The sequence below is a fragment of the Penicillium subrubescens genome (assembly GCF_028828155.1).
Source record: "Penicillium subrubescens strain IBT 31985 chromosome Unknown utg000004l_segment0_segment0, whole genome shotgun sequence".
Lineage (NCBI taxonomy): Eukaryota > Fungi > Ascomycota > Eurotiomycetes > Eurotiales > Aspergillaceae > Penicillium > Penicillium subrubescens.
In genome coordinates this window covers 3624046-3641762 of record NW_026643154.1, presented here as the reverse complement: position 1 = coordinate 3641762, position 17717 = coordinate 3624046, and the positions used below count along the sequence as shown (strand labels likewise).

Here is a 17717-nt window from a genome sequence, read left to right as displayed (position 1 = left end):
GAAAACGGGCGGGTCACGGGATTGTTTGATTTCCAAGCAGCAAAGTGGCGAAGCCCTAAGCCCTAGTGAGCGGGCCAATCAGAGTGGATCACAACAGATCCACTTTGGCGTGCTCATAGCCGGTTCGGGTTACTTTGTACTCCATAGTCGAGTCAGAGTGACTCTTTAAAGATGATCAGCAAGTATGATAGGACGAGAGCAATAGTACTTCATATGATAACATGTGAGGGATGCTCATTGGGGGCCATGCGTCACTTCTAGTGCTTACGATATGACTCGACGAAGTACTCTCGGCTTATAAATCTCCCCGATGACTACAATCTCCGTCGGTCTTCCTACTGATTAATCAGATCGATGAGATAGAGTACTTTGTACTCGTCCACTGGATCGGTAAATGCCCGTTGGTGGGCGGTTTCTTGGAGATCTCATAGTTAATCTAAACAACAAACCCCTCCATGGAACCTCTTCATGACAGTCACACCCAATGCAGAAACACATTTGCTCGCTGATTCCCTGCAAATGCGCGATTGAGGCGATAATCGTCCATAGCACTGCCTGCTCTGTCTGGGGTTTGCTGTCTCCAGCTGGCCACCCACATTGCTGGGTCCGCCGACGGGTTCTGGAGGCTTTATTGTATCTCTCCTCAGCTTCGTTGACTCAGTGCATGACCCCCACGCCAGACGGGAACACGCACTGGACTGACAAAGTTGAAGAGAGAGAAAACAAATCCTCCAGAATCTATCGGCGGACCCAGCAATGTGGGGGATGGGCCGCAATTCCTCCGCGGGCATTCACCACACGCCATTCCAACGACATTCACAGGCATCCGCCTCCCCCACTCCGCATCACAAAGTCTGCCCATTTACTGGGTGCCAGTGAGGATATCGGAGTCACCGGCATCGAGGATGGCCATGGTGGCGCAACGGAACAGCTTACCGCAGGCGGTACCAAGCTCAATCTATGGGTGGGTATTAGTAAGTTGATCCTGCTGTGCCACATAATGACATGCGCGATTGTGGCAATGGTGTCGTAGAGCGACTCACGTTGTTGCCGGAGAAGTGGTGGACAGGAGTCTTGGCCAGCATAGCGTAGTACTCGAGCTCCGACTTGCGGAGAGGGGGGTGTTGGCAGCGATGATGACCAGCTTGGCCTTGCCAGAACGCAGAGTCTTCATGGTAGACTTAGCGCCGAGGGTGACCTTACCGGACTTCATCACCAGGGCGAGCCTGGAGTTGATCTAAAATAGTAGGGTTAGCAATTTGATATCGAATCTTTAAATGCGATCGCGTCGATGAATGCTTTTTGACGGGGTTAACTCACGTTGTCGGAACCCTTCTTAGACTTCTTGTTGGGGGCCATCTTTACGCTTTGAAGTACAAGACCTCAAATGTTTTTTTAAAACGTAGTAGTGAAATGCGCTCCGGCCGGCGTGGATAGGGAAAGAAGAGAAGCCGCGCGATTGAAGCCAAACTGCAGAAATGTGCGGGAAGCTTCGGAGAAACACATTATTCCGCGCCGTGTACTGACCGCCTGCAGAGTCCAGATTACAGTCTGAGTCTAGAAAACAGAGAAACGGACCTACCGGACATGCTTCAATTATTCTTATTTGAAAGATCTTTCTAAACATCCTTCGGATTATCTTTCCTGATAGCTTAGGTATCATCTTTTAGCATATCTTCCAACTCATGACTGTTAGGATAATCTTGAAAATCTGTCGGGTTTCAACATATGGAACCCCACTGTCCGTTTATAGATCACGTGATCTGTACCGTTGTGGAGCCAGTCTGAAACCGACAGGAAACATGCCTGGGGCGGCGATGATCCCGTAATTTACCCATCTCATTTGCTGCGAATCTCATCATATATTTCTAGTAAAATAAAAATCTAGTCATAGATAGATCAACGTTCTGTTTTCTATAAAACTTTTCTACCTAAGTGCTATTTTATCAGTGTGGATGAAGTCTGTTGGTACATCTATTAATATCTAAAGTATAAGCTTGAACTGTTGTCCGGGTTCCCATTGTATGAAACGCAATTTACTGTATTGGGCCAACGTGCAGGGTCCCGGCCGTTCGCAGTTTGTTATCCTCGAAAACGTCTGCCCGCTCCTCTCGAGACGATCCTCATTATCTTTTAGTCTTTAGTCCTGATGTAAAACCCCTTTGTTGGTTTCCTCTTGTTCCATCTTTGATCTTTGACTTTCTTCAGCTTCGTATCTTGACGATTCAGCCTCGTATCCCTCCCCTGGCCCCAGAAACCACCGTGTCGGCTCTGGTATTTTTAGAGTACAGAGTCCAGTGTGTTACTCCATCCATACAGAGTAAGGAGATCCCGCATCGCATTCCGCAGCAAAATAAAGTGTGTTCGATTGTTAGTCTCTTGACTCTGCCATCGTCCCATCTCCCAAATTCCTCCCTTTTTCTCCCCCATTCCAGACTGCGCTCTGTGAATACCGCACTGTCTTCGAATGGTTCTACGGCTTCCATTCGCCATGTGGCTTGCAATCAATCTCTGACGGCACCAGCAGCATTCCCGCCAATCTCTCCTGTCAATACAGAAATCCTGGCATCATCGCATCCACCCCGAAGCATAACACAACCTAAACCAACTTTACGGTAGGGCGGCCCACTCGTCTTTTTTGACCGCTTCCCCCAATTGACTACGACCACCACACCTTCTCACCCTCTTTCCTCCACACTCCCCGGACAACAGTCTATTTTCGGACTCTCGAGGGTCATTCTCCAAGATCGGATCCGCCCCATTTGCTTTTTATATACAATCATCGGTGCCACGGGCCCCGGGACCCTGCACGATGTCAGCAACACCTCGCAAGCCTGGAACCCCCGGCAGTTCCAGCAAATCATCGACCGCAGATCCGCCCTCAACCAACGGGTCCACAACACGAGGACATGCACGCTCGCCCAGCGCCGCAACCAACGGCCTCAACCGCTCGCCATCCTTAAGAGGTTCTACACCTGTCTCTGCCCGCGCCGCTGCAAGAAAACCCGGCCGATCGAATCTGAGCATGTCCAACGTCCCGCGGATCAACAACGACCCCTCCGACGAGGAGGCGCGGGCTCAAAATGCCGCCCTCATCGAAGACCTGCGGGCGCAGCTTCAGAAGGCTGAGACGGCCTCTGAACAATATCAGAAACAACTCGGTGTTTTGCAAATGCGCCTCGACGAGGCTGTGAGCGAGCAGGGAAAGTTGGAGGACCAAGCTCATGAGAAGGATACTCGACTGGAGGCGTTGAATAGCGAGCTTCGGGATCAGGCTCGCCAGATCCGGGATCTCGAGCAAAACCATGAGTTGGAGCGGAATGCGATGCTGCAGGAGAAGGAGCAGCAGACGAGTCGGGAGGAGGAGTTACAGGCCACTATCCAGCGCCTGAAGGACTCGGTGGCGCAGAAGAGCATGCCGGTCAACGCAGAGGGTGAGCGTCAAATTTCCAGATCCTGTATGAAACCCCGCCTGTGAAGTCGGTCAAATGCCTAGAACTTTGCTAACTTTAGCAACTTTTCTTACACAGCCAGCTTCCGCAACAGATCTTCACCCGACGTTGATGGCCAGTTCGCCCCATCGTCGCATCTTGAGCGCAGCCCCTCCCGAAACAATTCCAACCTTCTTCTCCAAAAGGATAAGCTGATTGAGTCTTTGCGACTCGAGTTGGCCGAACATCAGATCAAATTGGTGGAGATGGAGAACGCAGGTGGGGGTCGGCAGCGCGAGCTTGAGAAAGAGCTTTTGGAGGCTCGAATGGCGAATGCTCGTCTCATGGAAGATAACGAGAGCTACCAACTTTTGCTCAGCGAAAAGACTCTCACAGGAGATTTCACTAAGGGTGATTTCATGCAACATGCCCATCCCGATAAGCAGTCTAGCGGTGGTCTAGGTTCTCTAGCAGACGAACTCGAGTCTGTGGACGAAGCGCCAGAGACCGAAGCTAGTGGCAAGCTGGAGGCCGAAATTAAGGCTCTGAGAGATCAGAACAAGGCTTTGACCCTTTACATCGAGCGGATCATCAGCCGTGTACTGCAGCATGATGGCTTCGAACACGTACTTGACCGGAACGAGGACGAAGGTGGTTCCAAGGTCGCTAAGGCCGGGGAGAAGGAGTTGCCGCCTACACCTCCAGAGAAAGATGATGGGCCCTCCCAGTCCTTCCTCCAGCGGGCCAAGTCTACCATCGCGGGACCTCCTCGCTCCCAACCTCGATCGCGCCCAACCAGCATGATGCCTCCTCCATCCTTGCCACACACCAGTGCCAACGAGAACCCAGATACGGCACCCAGCATCCCGATCCGAACCCAGTCAGTTCGCGCTAGCCACCGTCGGACTCGCTCCGAGCAGGTCGATCCAAACGCTGCCTCTGTCGTTGGAGCAATGTACCGCGGTCGGAACTCCGGTGGACCGATGAGCCCATCTGCGATGGGACCCGGGTCCCGCCAAAGCATGTTCTCCGGCGCTGCCAGTTACATTTCCAGCCGTGCGCCATCAATGTCCAGCCAACCTGATCGTGGCGGACGCAGCAGCTCGCCCAGTGTGATCAGCGATATTAACGGGGACACTAGCTCAACAGGGGCAACTTCGAGTCCTCCTCGCTCTAGCAGTGGCATGAACAACTACACAGGCGCAGTGATGACGCAAAACAAACTGCGGCCCCTGCGCCTGGTAAGCGATGCTGCGAAGCTAGAAGAGGAAGAAGCTGCTCGCAAAAAGGCCAACCGCGCGAGCTGGATTCCGGGTTGGTTCAACCGTCCCACCAACCCGGATGAGCAGCCACAGACGCAGTCGCAGCCTCCATCTTAGATTCTTAATTTGATAGGTTCTATCAATCGAACGCCGATCAAAGCTCTACTTTACGTGGCTCTGGATGACTTGATGTGATCTCGAAACTGTCTTTACCATGTTATCATACCCCTGTTCTTTGTGATGCAAATAATGCCTCATGTCTTGAAATGTATGACTCGGCCTCGAGTGAGGTGCTGAGTTGATCTTCCCAAATCTGAATTCGAAATGTCTTTTCTCTTCTTGTTTAATTTTCCTTTTTGGTTGCGTAAAGGTTTTTTGTTTTCTTTCTTCATGGTGTTACTTCCCTGGAGTATTTTCATGTATTCCCTATCTATTTCTGACATGTATGCGATTGGTACGTTGGAACTGTTCCTTATGCTTGATGTTTTCAGTTGTGATATGTAGATAGTATACCCTCGCCGTTTTGTTTCTGCCGAAGTGTCATCCTCCTATATTACGAGTACCTGCGATTGAAATAATCTCTTCCTCTTAAAATTATCCAAGATTAGAACTCAAGGTTTGTCAACTAATATTCATTTGCCTTGAAACTGCTTATTGCGGGCAGCAGCCATCTTCAACCCGGAACAACATTAATGCGACCTCCGCCAGCGGACAGACTGGCACCAGCTCGCATCAACAATCCAAACGAGCCCTCCTCCAATTGCACAACCACCACTCTCCAAAACACCTTCACCATGCCCGGCCCTCTCTCCCTCTTCTCCGTCAACGCGGTCCTGGTCATGTCCGCGGACGACGGATCCCGCATCTTCACAAAGTACTACTCCGCACCACACCCACCCACAGGCACCGCGTCCAACTCGACCGATTACCCCGGCGCCAACCCATACCCGACCGTCAAGGAGCAGCGGGCCTTTGAGAAGGGTCTTCTCGAGAAGACGAATAAGTCAACCAGTGATGTTATCTTGTACGATAACCGGATCGTCGTGTTCAAGATGGAGAGCGATGTGATGCTCTATGTTGTTGGAAGTGCGGATGAGAATGAGGTGCTGTTGTACAATGTTGTGTTGTCTTTGCGGGATGCGCTGGGGATGTTGTTCAAGTACGTGGTTTCTTTTTTGGATTAAGTTGGGGGTGTTGCGCGCGCGATTGAAACTAACGGGATCTTCTAATAGGGGTGCTACTGACAAGCGCACTATCGTTGAGAACTACGACCTCGTTTCCCTTACTATTGATGAGACTATCGATGATGGTATCATCCTTGAGACGGACCCTGTTATGATCGCTTCTCGTGTCAGCCGTGCGCCTGCCGCTGATGCGCCGAATATGAAGAATATCGACCTGACCGAGCAGGGTCTCATGAACGCTTGGGAGTTTGGCAAGCGCCGTCTGGCCGAGGGTCTACGACACATGTAGAGGCATGTCGCTAGCCTGTACTTGTTGATTCGATTATTCTCTCTCATTGTGGAGTGGCCTGTTGTGTGGCACGGAGCTCGTCCATCCCGGAGCATTCGTGCTGTTTCTCTTCTTATTCTTCTTTTTGTTTGAGCTCTCTTCCTGGCTGGTCCTGGCGTGATATGGTTTCTTATTTATTGGTCCTCATTAGCTGTTTCTGGGACTGTGGACACTTCTCATAGATTTGTTGTATGCTTTGTCTCTCTGCATCTTGTCCATCAAAGGCCTTCCCAGTGAAGTGGGGGTGCTGCGGCCCTGTGTGGTCTGCGTGGTAATACTGGCGCAAATGCCGATGACTGCAATGAAAAAAGACGATCCCATAATATTGAATCTTGTTGAAAATTGAATTAGTAGATCAACTTAGCGCATGACATGTGAGTCAATTGCCGAAGTACCCTGGCTTATACTTGCCAAGTGGGTAATCGCATGTCCCAGAAGAGAGCCCGACTCCGATCGGTACCTGCCCCGCATACGTCACGTTCGAAAATTCCTTTCTTTCAACAACTCGTGCGCCCACAATGAAGCAGAGATTCTCGTCGCTAGACGTCAAGGTATCGCCGCTCAATCAACGATCGTGGTTATATAGACAGAAAGCTTACAATTCTACCAGGTCATCACGCAGGAGCTGGCCGCGGAGCTGGTCAACCTCCGCGTGTCCAACATCTACGATCTCTCCTCCGTACGTCCGATTCCCAACAACTCTCGAAGCTATAGCTGGGAAAACAAGCATGTTTCTAACATCTCCTCCAGCGAATCTTCCTCTTCAAGCTCGCCAAGCCAGACCACCGGCGCCAACTGATCGTCGACTCCGGCTTCCGCACCCATGTCACACAATACTCCCGCACCGCAGCGTCCGCCCCCTCACCCTTCGTCACGCGAATGCGCAAGTTCCTCAAATCCCGACGCATCACCAGTATAACCCAGATCGGAACGGACCGTGTCATTGACATCTCCTTCAGCGATGGCACATACCACATGTTCCTCGAATTCTTCGCGGGCGGCAACATCATCGTCACGGACCGCGAGTATACCATCATCGCGCTATTCCGACAGGTCACCGCTGCCGAGGGCGAAGAAGCGAAACTGGGATTGAAGTATACGGTCACGAATAAACAGAATTATGGGGGTGTGCCGGATATCACGGATGAGCGGGTGAAGCAGACGCTTGAGAAGGCTAAAGCGCTGTTTGCTGGTGACGAGGCTGCGCCGAAGAAAATGAAGAAGAAGAAGAATACGGATGTTTTGCGGAAGGCTCTTTCTCAGGGGTTTCCTGAGTATCCCCCGCTTTTGTTAGATCATGCTTTTGCGGTGAAAGAATTTGACCCGGCGACGCCGCTGGATCAGGTCTTGGGGGATGAAGCTGCCTTGCTGAAGGTGCGGGAGGTGCTTGAGGAGGCTCAGCGGGTCTCGAATAGCTTTGGCGTTGGCGAGAATCATCCAGGGTATATTGTTGCCAAGGAGGATAAGCGAGCTTCCGCTGATGGCGAGGGTGCCTCGAAGACGCCTGGCCTGTTGTACGAGGATTTCCACCCGTTCAAGCCGCGGCAGTTTGAGGGCAAGCTGGGAATCTCGATCCTAGAGTTTGACCGGTTTAATGCCACAGTGGACGAGTACTTCTCGTCTCTGGAGTCGCAGCGTCTGGAATCCCGGCTGACGGAGAAAGAAGAGGCAGCCAAGCGCAAGCTGGAATCTGTCCGAGATGAGCACAGGAAGCGTATTGATGCGCTGAAAGATGCACAGGAGCTTCATATCCGCAAGGCTGGTGCTATTCAGGACAACATGTACCGGGTTCAAGAGGCGATGGATGCCGTCAACGGTCTTGTCGCGCAGGGTATGGACTGGGGCGAGATTGCGCGTCTTATTGAGATGGAACAGGGTCGGGGCAACCCGGTGGCGCAGATCATCAAGCTTCCGTTGAAGCTGTATGAGAATACCGTCACTCTCCTGCTCGCAGAGGCCGGTGACGACGAGGATGATGATGAAGAGGAAGAACTCGAATCCAGCGATGAATCCGAGTCGGACTCGGAAAACGAAAAGCGCGAGGAGCAGCGACGTGCAGATGCGACCTCGAAATTGTTAACCATCGATATCGACCTCGGTTTGACGCCTTGGGCAAATGCTTCGCAATACTACGATCAGAAGAAACAGGCGTCGGAGAAGCAGCAGAGGACCGCTCAGTCATCCTCCAAGGCTCTTAAGAGTCATGAAAAGAAGGTGACGGCCGATCTCAAGAAGAGTCTGAAACAGGAAAAGCAAGTTCTACGCCAGGCCCGTGTGCCGTTCTGGTTTGAGAAATTTGTCTTTTTCATCTCCTCGGAAGGCTACTTGGTTATTGGGTATGTACTCCAATTAAAATCAGCTCGGCAAGTCAAGTTTCTAACACAAGTTTAGTGCCCGCGATGCAATGCAGAGCGAACTCCTGTACCGCCGCTATCTCAACAAAGGCGACATCTTCATCCACGCCGACCTCGAAGGCGCCCTACCAATCGTCGTCAAGAACCGCACCGGAAACTCAGACGCGCCCATCTCCCCAAGCACCCTCTCGCAAGCAGGAAACATGTGCGTGGCAACCTCTACGGCATGGGACTCCAAGGCCGTCATGTCCGCGTGGTGGGTGCATGCCCACCAAGTCTCCAAGACTGCCCAAGTGGGCGGTGGCATCTTACCTACGGGCCGATTCGAGGTAAAGGGTGAGAAGAACTTCCTTGCGCCCTCGCAGCTAGTTCTGGGATTTGCTGTTCTGTGGCAGATTAGCCAGGAGAGTGTGAAGAATCATAAGCAACTGTTTGAGACGGGTGATGTACCTGTCGAGAGTGTGGATGCGGATGTCAAGGAGACGGTTGAGGCTGAGCAGGAGGCTGCTATAGAAGTCGCTCCGGTGGAAGAGGCTACTACTACGCTTCAAGAGGTTCCTGAAGATGAAAAACAGGACAACGATGCATCTGCGGACGAGGAAGAGGCAGAAGAAGACGAGGAGGATCAAGCTCCAGCCAGAAACCCCCTCCAGCGTGGTGATTCTGAACTCCCTGTCCAGCAGTCACCCGAGTCTGAGCCCGAGTCCGAGGCGGAAGATGAGGATGAGGACAAAGAGGATGCAGAGATAGAATCCGTGCAACAAGAGCAGGCTGGTGAAGGTACTGAAGCCTCGTCAGCACAGCTCGCAGCTCGCGGACAACGTCAAGGCAAACCCACCTACCAACCAAGCGAGGCTGAATCTACGACATCGCGCACCCCGCCAACCCGGGGAAAGAAAGCCAAGGACAAGCGCGCCGCAGCCAAATACGCCCAACAAGACGACGAAGAGCGCGAACTCGCCCTCCGCCTACTAGGCTCCAACAAAGGCAAAGCCGCCAAAGCAGCCAAAGCCGCCGAAGCCAAAGCCCAACGCGAACGCGAAGCCGAAGCCCAGCGACTCCGCCGCCGCGCACAGCACGAACGCGCCGCCGAAGCCGAACGAAAACGCCAAGCCCACTTCGAAGAAGGCGGCGACGACTACAACGAAGAAATCGCCGCCGCCGAAGCCGCCGATCTAAGCTGGCTCCCCGCGCTCGTCGGCACACCCACCCCAGACGATGAAATTCTCGGTGCGATTGCTGTTTGTGCGCCCTGGGCCGCACTGGGTCGGTACAAGTATAAGGTGAAATTGCAGCCTGGGGCTGTGAAGAAGGGTAAGGCTGTCAAGGAGATTGTTGGACGGTGGGTGTCGGAGACGACGACAGGGAAGGTGAAGAAGGAGTATGCGGAGGATGTGGGGATTTCGAGGGTTGAGGCGGAGAAGTTAAGGGCGAGGGAGGGGGAGTTGATTAAGGGGTGGAAGGAGACGGAGATTATTAATACGATGGTTGTTGGGAAGGTGAGGATTATGACGCCTGGGAGTGGTGGTGGTGCTGGTGGTGGGGATAAAGGGAAGGGGAGTGGTGGGAAGGGTGGGAAAGGTGGTGGCGGGAGAGGAGGTGGGAAGGGAGGGAAGAAGAAATAAAGATGAACAGATGAAATAGTATTAGGGCTGTATACACTAGGTACTATGGAAGTATAGAGGCGTTGAATCATGGATGGCATGAATATGTAGGTATGTGTACCTCCAGTCTATGCGTGGATCAATGGTTTTGAGCTTTTTTTTTTTTTTTTTTTTTTTTTTTTTTCTTCTTTTTTTCATTCTGCTAATGCTCTGACAATAACTGTCTGCATATCGGGTACCTGTTAACGTTAATATTGCTTGCAAGATATGGATGATGAGGTAGGTACAACTATGGATGTTCTATATACAATCTCCATCTATTTATCTTGGCGCGATCTAAGGCGAACAGCCACAATATATCTTCAGCCACGACATGTTGATATGACTCAACCTTTGCATACAAAGCATACAAAATGTTTTCAATAGCCAAGAAAACATTGTATGATCAATTTTACTTGGTGATTAAGATAGCCAACATATCTGTGTTGGACTGAGGTTAGGTAGAGTAGTTTGTAGTCTGTAGGAAGATCGCCCTCAAAGTGGCAAGGTGCTAGGTCCCAACCAGGAATCCCTGGCAATATGACAGGTTAAATGTGACAAGCCACATCATTTTTCATTCCTAGGCATCTTAATTCTCTTCCATCATCTTCCTATTCATTTCTATCTCCATGGATTCCTACCCAACTGATCAAATTTCATGTTTGTGCCTGACTATGCTGACTCATCCGACGTCATTATCGTGCGCAGTTTTTTCCATCGATAAGGACGTCGAACTACAACAGTCCAGTGATATCGATGCAGCTGCAGGACTTTACAAGGGGTGATCGTCCATTATAAGCTTTAAAAGACATTTGAACAGCCACGTTCCAGCATCCAAGCCTATCATTATCCCCCAAATTCAAGCCATTGCTGAGTGACTCGGGCCCTGCCCGTGCATTTTCCGCCCCTCCTCGCTGGGCCTGATTGCGTGTGCGACGAGCCCTGCGTCATTGATACTATTGTCGTGTCGATTTTAAAGATTACCTCCTGACATCCGCTTGTTCATCAAGCTGCTGTTCTCCCGATTCCTCGCCGGCACCGGTCAGCGCCGTCTCGCCCGCTTCTTCACCACCACCTCTATCACCACTATGGCGGCCCCCGAGACGCGGGTCGTCTCTGTACAGCGCCTCAGCGAGGGCCCCGGGTCCCGCTCTCTAGCTGAATGGTGGGCCGATGAGAAAAAGCTTCAAACGCCTGAATCAAAGGCTATCGAGGAAGCTGCTCAGATCCTCCGCACCAGCGATATCCCCGTCGCCTTCCCCACGGAGACAGTCTACGGTCTGGGCGCGGATGCCACGCGAAGCGCCTCAGTACAGGGCATCTACCGCGCAAAGCAAAGACCCTCAGATAACCCGCTCATCGTGCACGTCGATTCTATCGAGATGCTAAACCGCCTATTGAATCCCACGCCGCAAACCCCCAGAAGCCCCGACTCGACCAAGACCCCGCACATCAACATCCCAGAAATCTACCAACCACTCCTGGACCGTTTCTGGCCCGGCCCATTGACAGTTATCCTGCCCAACCCATCAGGATCCGAACTCGCCCCCGAAGTAACCTCCAACCTGACAACCTTTGGCGTGCGCATGCCCTCATCAGCACTAGCCCGTCTCCTCATCCACGCGACAGACCGTCCGCTCGCCGCGCCTTCAGCTAACGCCTCGACCAAACCCTCCCCCCACCACCGCGCAACACGTCTACCACGACCTCCACGGCCGCATCGAGCTCATCCTCGACGGCGGGCCATCCGGCGTCGGCGTAGAAAGTACCGTCGTCGACGGCCTCTGCCACCCACCCGCCATCCTCCGCCCCGGCGGTATCGGCATCGAAGAAATCCGCACCTGCCCCGGCTGGCAGGACGTCATCGTCGCATACAACGACGGCACACTAGATGTGAAAGAAATTCCCCGCGCCCCCGGAATGAAATACCGCCACTACTCGCCCAAAGCACGAGTCGTCCTCTTCGAAGCAAACTCGCATTTCGCCGGCGTGAAACGACACGTCCAGAAGGATCTCTCCGACAGCGCAATCGGCGCACACAACATCGGCATTATCCGCACGCGCAATTGGCCCCAGGGTCTTGGACTCGCAACCACCGATACACTAATCTCCTCGCTGCGGCCTGTTTCATCCGCGATCGAGGGTCTACATAGTTTCCCCGTTCCCGTGCAGGAAACGGGGAGTCCGAGTAGTCGGACCAAGACCGCTTATGATTATCATTTAGGGTCTGAGACAGGTGCTATTGCGCATGGATTGTTTGCTGCGCTGCGGGCGTTGGATGAATTGGATGTGGATGTTATTTATGTGGAGGGGATTTCGGATCGAGATGGGGATTTGGCGGCTGCGGTGATGAATCGGTTAAGGAAGGCTGCTGGGGCGGAGATGAAGGTGTAGTTTGTGTTTATATTTGTTTAGAGCTTATAATCGCATTTCTTGGTTTGATTTTGTTTCTATGCGATGTTTTCTTAATTTAAATGATACATGACTTCATTACGTCTGTATATATTTCCTTGGTGTTAAATTGCGGGGTATTGGGGATAGAGTTTGGAGGGAGGGGAAGGAAGAGACATATGCATCATTTCCTGACTGTAGTAGTGTCCTTTGGATTTAGGATCTGACATGCATTGGGGACTAGTATGTAAATATCATGTTTCCCTTGGACTTGCCATATTGCATAGGGGTATCTTGGTCTTTGGTTCTTTGTGAGAGTAGAATGAGTACAGTGATAACGGGTGTTAAGTCTACATACATATGCTCAATGATTCGTGTAATAGAAATGAGATTAATCTTCTCCTTTTTTAGACTTGTGAATCTACAATTATCAATTTATGAAATATACTAAAAACAACTACTCGGAGACCTCCGATCCAAGTTTATAATTCTCATCTTATCACGCCCGAGTTGACTCGATTCACCCGCTCGATAAGCCCCGTGACTACGGCAGTGTGGACTCGAGTGGACCCGCTCTCTTTTTATCGCTTTCTTTTTCGTCAGCTTAAGAATTTCAAGTCTGGTTGTTACCCTCCCAATGTAGTTAGTCTAATCCGAACAATGAAGAAATCAGAGCCACTGTCCCCGCTCGATTTGGGTAAACCCAGAGATACAACCAGGAACCAGTCACAGGCGGGGAAAGAAAAAAAGAAAGGAAAGTAAAAAGTCTTAACTGTTAAGCCTCGGTGGGTCAATTATTCGTCGTATATATGGCTCTGATGCCCACTTAGAATCCCAGCTTCTTTGAAGGAGAAAAAAAAGAATCCTCCTCTCGAGACATTGCCTGTCGATATTATTAGCCATATCTTCCCGTCAATATGTGCAAATCCCCTCTCCACGACTTCATCCACGGTCTCCCCAAGTGCGAGCACCACGTCCACCTAGAAGGCTGCCTCGACCCCGAACTAATCTTCCACCTGGCCGCCCGCAACGGCATCACCCTCCCCTCACCAACCGAAAACCCAGCCTACGCCTCCATCGCCGCGCTAACAACCCGCTACGAACACTTCACCTCGCTAGATGACTTCCTAGCCTTCTACTTCGAAGGCATGGCCGTTCTCCGCACGGAAGCAGACTTCTCCGACCTGGCCTGGTCATACTTCCAAAAGGCGCACGCCGACGGCGTCCACCACGCTGAAGTCTTTTTCGATCCCCAGGTGCATCTGAGCCGGGGCGTGTCCTATAAAACCGTCGTGGACGGGTTCGCGGCTGGTTGTAAGCGCGCAGAGATCGAGTTGGGTCTGAGTACGAGGTTAATTATGTGTTTTGTGCGGCATTTACCTGTTTCGTCCGCGCAGGAGGTGTATGAGGAGTTCCTGTCGCATGAGCATTTCGAGTCTGAGCTTGTTCATGGACTCGGTTGGTCTTCGTCCGAGGTTGGTCCGCCGAAGGATATGTTCCGGGAGATATACGCTTCTGCATCCGCGAAGGGGATTCCGCTTACCGCTCATGCGGGCGAAGAAGGTGATCCGACGTATATCAGTACCGCGCTGGAACTCGGTGCGACACGGATCGATCACGGAATCCGACTTATCGAGGATCCGGAGTTGATGAAGCGCGTTGCGAACGAGGGGATTTTGTTGACTGTTTGTCCCTTGTCGAATGTGCGACTGCGCTGTGTGCCTAGCGTGGAACATGTTCCTGTGCGGAAATTCCTGGAGGCGGGCGTGAAGTTCTCGATTAATAGTGATGATCCGGCGTATTTTGGCGGGTATATTTTGGATAACTACTGTGCTGTGCAGGAGGCGCATCAGTTGAGTGTGATGGAGTGGAGGATTATTGCGGAGAATAGTGTGCAGGAGAGTTGGATTCCGGATGAGAGGAAGGCCGAGTTGTTGGTGTTGATTGAGGGGCATGTTAAGAAGCATATGGTGGAGGTGGGTGTATAAGGTGAGATGAGACGGTGTATATGAATGGAGGATTGAGGATGGTGCATGATGATGATACCCTGTGATGATTCAACATTTTCCACATTTGGATGTATATGGTTTGTTTTTCAACGTTTGGCATATACTTTGTATAGGGGACATATATGAATGAGCAATGATTTTTTGAATATTTACACTGGAAATGTCTAGATTCCATTGGAGGTTGAATTAAGGTCGAGGTTGACTTAAGCTTAGCTTCCTGAGCTCATTCCTCCGTAACCTGTTCATTCATGGGGTGAACCCTAGATAATGACTGCATTGAGGTCGAGAGCACTTCGTATCCGAGAAAATATAAAGCTCAATACTGAATATCAGAAGTATTTATTGAATGTCCACGATATTTGAGCCTGGAACTACTAGAGTAGAACATTGAATGTAGAATATCAATTTCTGCCTTATGAAAAAGGCAATCCAACCATCCAATGTTAGTTTCTGCCTGATAAATTTGGCCACCAACCCCCTCATCAGTATGGCACCTGCAGCTTGACAAGTTGACAAGCTGACGAGACTAACAATACAACACTCTAAGTTCAACTACACTCACTCTTCATGTCCCGCATCCTCTACACTACCCGGATACCCTCATTGACCAGACCTACACTCCTGCTCCAGCCTCTACACCGAACATATCAAACCCGCTCTGCATCATCCAGAGCTACTACAGCTACATCTCTCCCCAGAATCCCATCACTCGCAACTCAAGGCCACTCCAACTATCCCTTGTCAATCCAATCAACCTACAAAATGTCCACTTCTGCTTCCACCACCACACCCCTGGACCGCTACAAGCTAATCTTCTTCGTTCCCCCCTCCAACCTCGAACCCTGCAAAGAAGCCATCTTCGCCACGGGCGCAGGCACCTTCCCCGGCGGCAAGTACACCAAATGCTGTTTCCAGACGCGCGGACAGGGCCAATTCTTACCGAACGAGGGTGCGAATCCGGCGATTGGAGCTGTGGGTGTGGTGGAGCAGTGTGAGGAGGTTAAGGTTGAGATTATGTGTTTGGGTCGGGAGGTTATGGTGGATGCGGTGAGGGAGTTGGTGAAGGCGCATCCGTATGAGGAGGTTGCGTATGAGGTTTATCGGATGGAGGATGTTTAGAAAGAACGGGGTTGGAGGGGTGATGCTGTATTGTCTGTAGGGTTTGGTATGTGTGGATGTTGTTGGCATGTCATGATGCTGGATAGTTCGGAAGCTCGTTGCTGACTGCGTATTGTCCGTAGGGTGGAAATTGTATCTTTTGTGAGATTGGTTTGTCAATATTGTTAGTATCATTCAATGCAACCGTAATCAATGAAATCGTAGATCAATCAATTCTTGAATAATTGCAATGGTTACTCTTGTGTATGAAAGATGAAGTTGTTCTGGAGGTGGAAAGCGGGAGTAATCTGCCCACGCTGATTGGCTGCTGACCCGCAGAGTCTCTCGGCCAACTTCGACTCTTCTTCTCCTCCAAGTTCAACGCCAAGTTCAGCTTCATCGCCCTTCACCCCCATTGACTCCTCTCACCTCCACGTCATGGCCTCCAAACTCCTTCCTCGGGTCAGCCGGCTGTTGCGCCCTATCTCAACTCCTCAATACAGATCCTTCTCCGCCGCCCCGCAACGGCTGAGCGATTCGCTCATGGTGGTACGCATCCTCATTCCAGGGCACAAACCACACACCTCAAGAACCTCAAGAACCCAACCGCGCAAGGCCGGGACGGTCGGAGGATAGCAATGAGATCAATTGCGCTAACAATTCCTTCTCCTCGCCAATTAGCACCGCAACAAGCCTAACAACAACCCGACCCTCCCGTTCAAGTTCTCCGAGCAGAACCTCAAGGTCGTCGATGAGATCCTCAAGCGTTACCCTCCCCAGTACAAGAAGGCCGCCGTCATGCCCCTGTTGGACCTTGGTCAGCGCCAGCACGGTTTCACCAGCATCAGCGTCATGAACGAGGTCGCCCGCATGCTGGAGATGCCCCCCATGCGCGTTTACGAAGTCGCAACCTTCTACACCATGTACAACCGCGAGCCCGTCGGCAAGTACTTTGTCCAGATCTGCACTACCGTAAGCAAGCTCCCGGTGATGTCTCGCGTTCCTCGCGAAATTTGCATCTATAAACATGCAAATGACCCTAACCTTCTCTATCCAGACCCCCTGCCAGCTCGGCGGCTGCGGCTCCGACGCGATCGTCAAGGCCATCAACGAGCACCTCGGCATCACCCCCGGCCACACCACTGAGGACGGCCTTTTCACCTACATCGAGGTTGAGTGCCTGGGTGCCTGTGTCAACGCCCCCATGGTCCAGATTAACGACGACTACTACGAGGACCTGACCCCCGAGTCCATCAAGACCCTCCTCACCGCGCTCAAGGAGTCGGCCACCACCGGTGCCCAGGCACCCACTCCCGGCCCTCTGAGCGGACGCAGCACCTGCGAGAACAGCGCTGGTCTGACCAACCTCCGCGAAGTGCCGGAGTGGAGTCCCGAGCAGCTGATGCGCAAGGACGGTGCGCTTGACGGCGAGGCCAAGCAATAAGCGGGCAGAAACGAAGGAATTATTTCCCAGTGAATGTCAACTTTTCAAGATGATTTGTTTTTCTTCTTTATAATGGCGGGGCTTCCGGTAACAAGCCCCATCGCTGTTTGCTGCTTACCCGCTTTTACTACTCATATCTATTGAGTAGAGTAGAGCTACAGGAGCAGGGCGAAACAAAAAAGATATTAGACTTACCCGACGCCCTTTCCCTCCACACCCTGCATGATCATCTCTCACCCCCGGAGCGCGTCTCGTTTGTTTGATTTTGTCTACCATGTACAGTACGTGGCCTCTGGATTGCAAGAATATCCAGCCGAGTCACTAGTTATCGGCGCCAATGCTATGCGATTTTCTTCAATGTTATTCGATTTTTTCCACAATGCTATGCGATTTGTTTTTCTTCCAAGTTTAACTTTTAAACCGAACTTTTACTGATAGGCCATTGAACTCTTAGGTAGTCTGTGTCTACTATCACCGTAGCCATTACGCCCTCCTACTATAGACTGTGATTACTATACCTACACTACGATTCCTGAAATGTATTAATTGCTTGAAGAGATTTTAATTTTCATT

At 51.5% G+C, this 17717-nt stretch overlaps 8 protein-coding genes across 8 annotated transcripts; 7 read left to right on the top strand and 1 right to left on the bottom strand.

The window, feature by feature from the left end:
- Positions 1 to 383: 383 nt before the first annotated feature.
- On the bottom strand, positions 384 to 1430 carry N7473_006350 (60S ribosomal eL30 domain-containing protein). The gene is made up of 3 exons (XM_057152290.1): positions 1321 to 1430; positions 1044 to 1237; positions 384 to 958 (listed from the first exon to the last, which is right to left on the bottom strand). The coding sequence occupies exons 1-3, from the start codon at positions 1357 to 1359 to the stop codon at positions 817 to 819; spliced, it is 375 nt and encodes a 124-aa protein (XP_057010095.1). The 5' UTR covers positions 1360 to 1430; the 3' UTR covers positions 384 to 816.
- Positions 1431 to 2150: 720 nt separating this feature from the next.
- Positions 2151 to 5304, top strand: N7473_006349 (uncharacterized protein). Its single transcript, XM_057152289.1, has 3 exons — positions 2151 to 2320; positions 2525 to 3458; positions 3531 to 5304. The coding sequence occupies exons 2-3, from the start codon at positions 2813 to 2815 to the stop codon at positions 4808 to 4810; spliced, it is 1926 nt and encodes a 641-aa protein (XP_057010094.1). The 5' UTR covers positions 2151 to 2320; positions 2525 to 2812; the 3' UTR covers positions 4811 to 5304.
- A 183-nt stretch (positions 5305 to 5487) lies between these two features.
- Positions 5488 to 6166, top strand: N7473_006348 (coatomer subunit zeta; the record flags this gene model as incomplete). Its single annotated transcript, XM_057152288.1, has 2 exons — positions 5488 to 5852; positions 5926 to 6166. The coding sequence occupies 2 exons, from the start codon at positions 5488 to 5490 to the stop codon at positions 6164 to 6166; spliced, it is 606 nt and encodes a 201-aa protein (XP_057010093.1).
- A 557-nt stretch (positions 6167 to 6723) lies between these two features.
- N7473_006347 (putative DUF814 domain protein) lies at positions 6724 to 10184 on the top strand (the record flags this gene model as incomplete). Its single annotated transcript, XM_057152287.1, has 4 exons — positions 6724 to 6756; positions 6816 to 6884; positions 6956 to 8541; positions 8597 to 10184. The coding sequence occupies 4 exons, from the start codon at positions 6724 to 6726 to the stop codon at positions 10182 to 10184; spliced, it is 3276 nt and encodes a 1091-aa protein (XP_057010092.1).
- A 1106-nt stretch (positions 10185 to 11290) lies between these two features.
- On the top strand, positions 11291 to 12596 carry N7473_006346 (L-threonylcarbamoyladenylate synthase; the record flags this gene model as incomplete). The annotated part of the gene is made up of 2 exons (XM_057152286.1): positions 11291 to 11755; positions 11808 to 12596. The coding sequence occupies 2 exons, from the start codon at positions 11291 to 11293 to the stop codon at positions 12594 to 12596; spliced, it is 1254 nt and encodes a 417-aa protein (XP_057010091.1).
- Positions 12597 to 13510: 914 nt separating this feature from the next.
- On the top strand, positions 13511 to 14581 carry aah1 (adenosine deaminase; the record flags this gene model as incomplete). Its single annotated transcript, XM_057152285.1, has 1 exon — positions 13511 to 14581. The coding sequence occupies one exon, from the start codon at positions 13511 to 13513 to the stop codon at positions 14579 to 14581; it is 1071 nt and encodes a 356-aa protein (XP_057010090.1).
- Positions 14582 to 15364: 783 nt separating this feature from the next.
- N7473_006344 (uncharacterized protein) lies at positions 15365 to 15721 on the top strand (the record flags this gene model as incomplete). Its single annotated transcript, XM_057152284.1, has 1 exon — positions 15365 to 15721. One exon carries the CDS (start codon positions 15365 to 15367, stop codon positions 15719 to 15721), a length of 357 nt encoding a protein of 118 aa, XP_057010089.1.
- Positions 15722 to 16138: 417 nt separating this feature from the next.
- N7473_006343 (complex I 24 kDa subunit family protein) lies at positions 16139 to 17144 on the top strand (the record flags this gene model as incomplete). Its single annotated transcript, XM_057152283.1, has 3 exons — positions 16139 to 16249; positions 16382 to 16672; positions 16758 to 17144. 3 exons carry the CDS (start codon positions 16139 to 16141, stop codon positions 17142 to 17144), a joined length of 789 nt encoding a protein of 262 aa, XP_057010088.1.
- Positions 17145 to 17717: the final 573 nt, after the last annotated feature.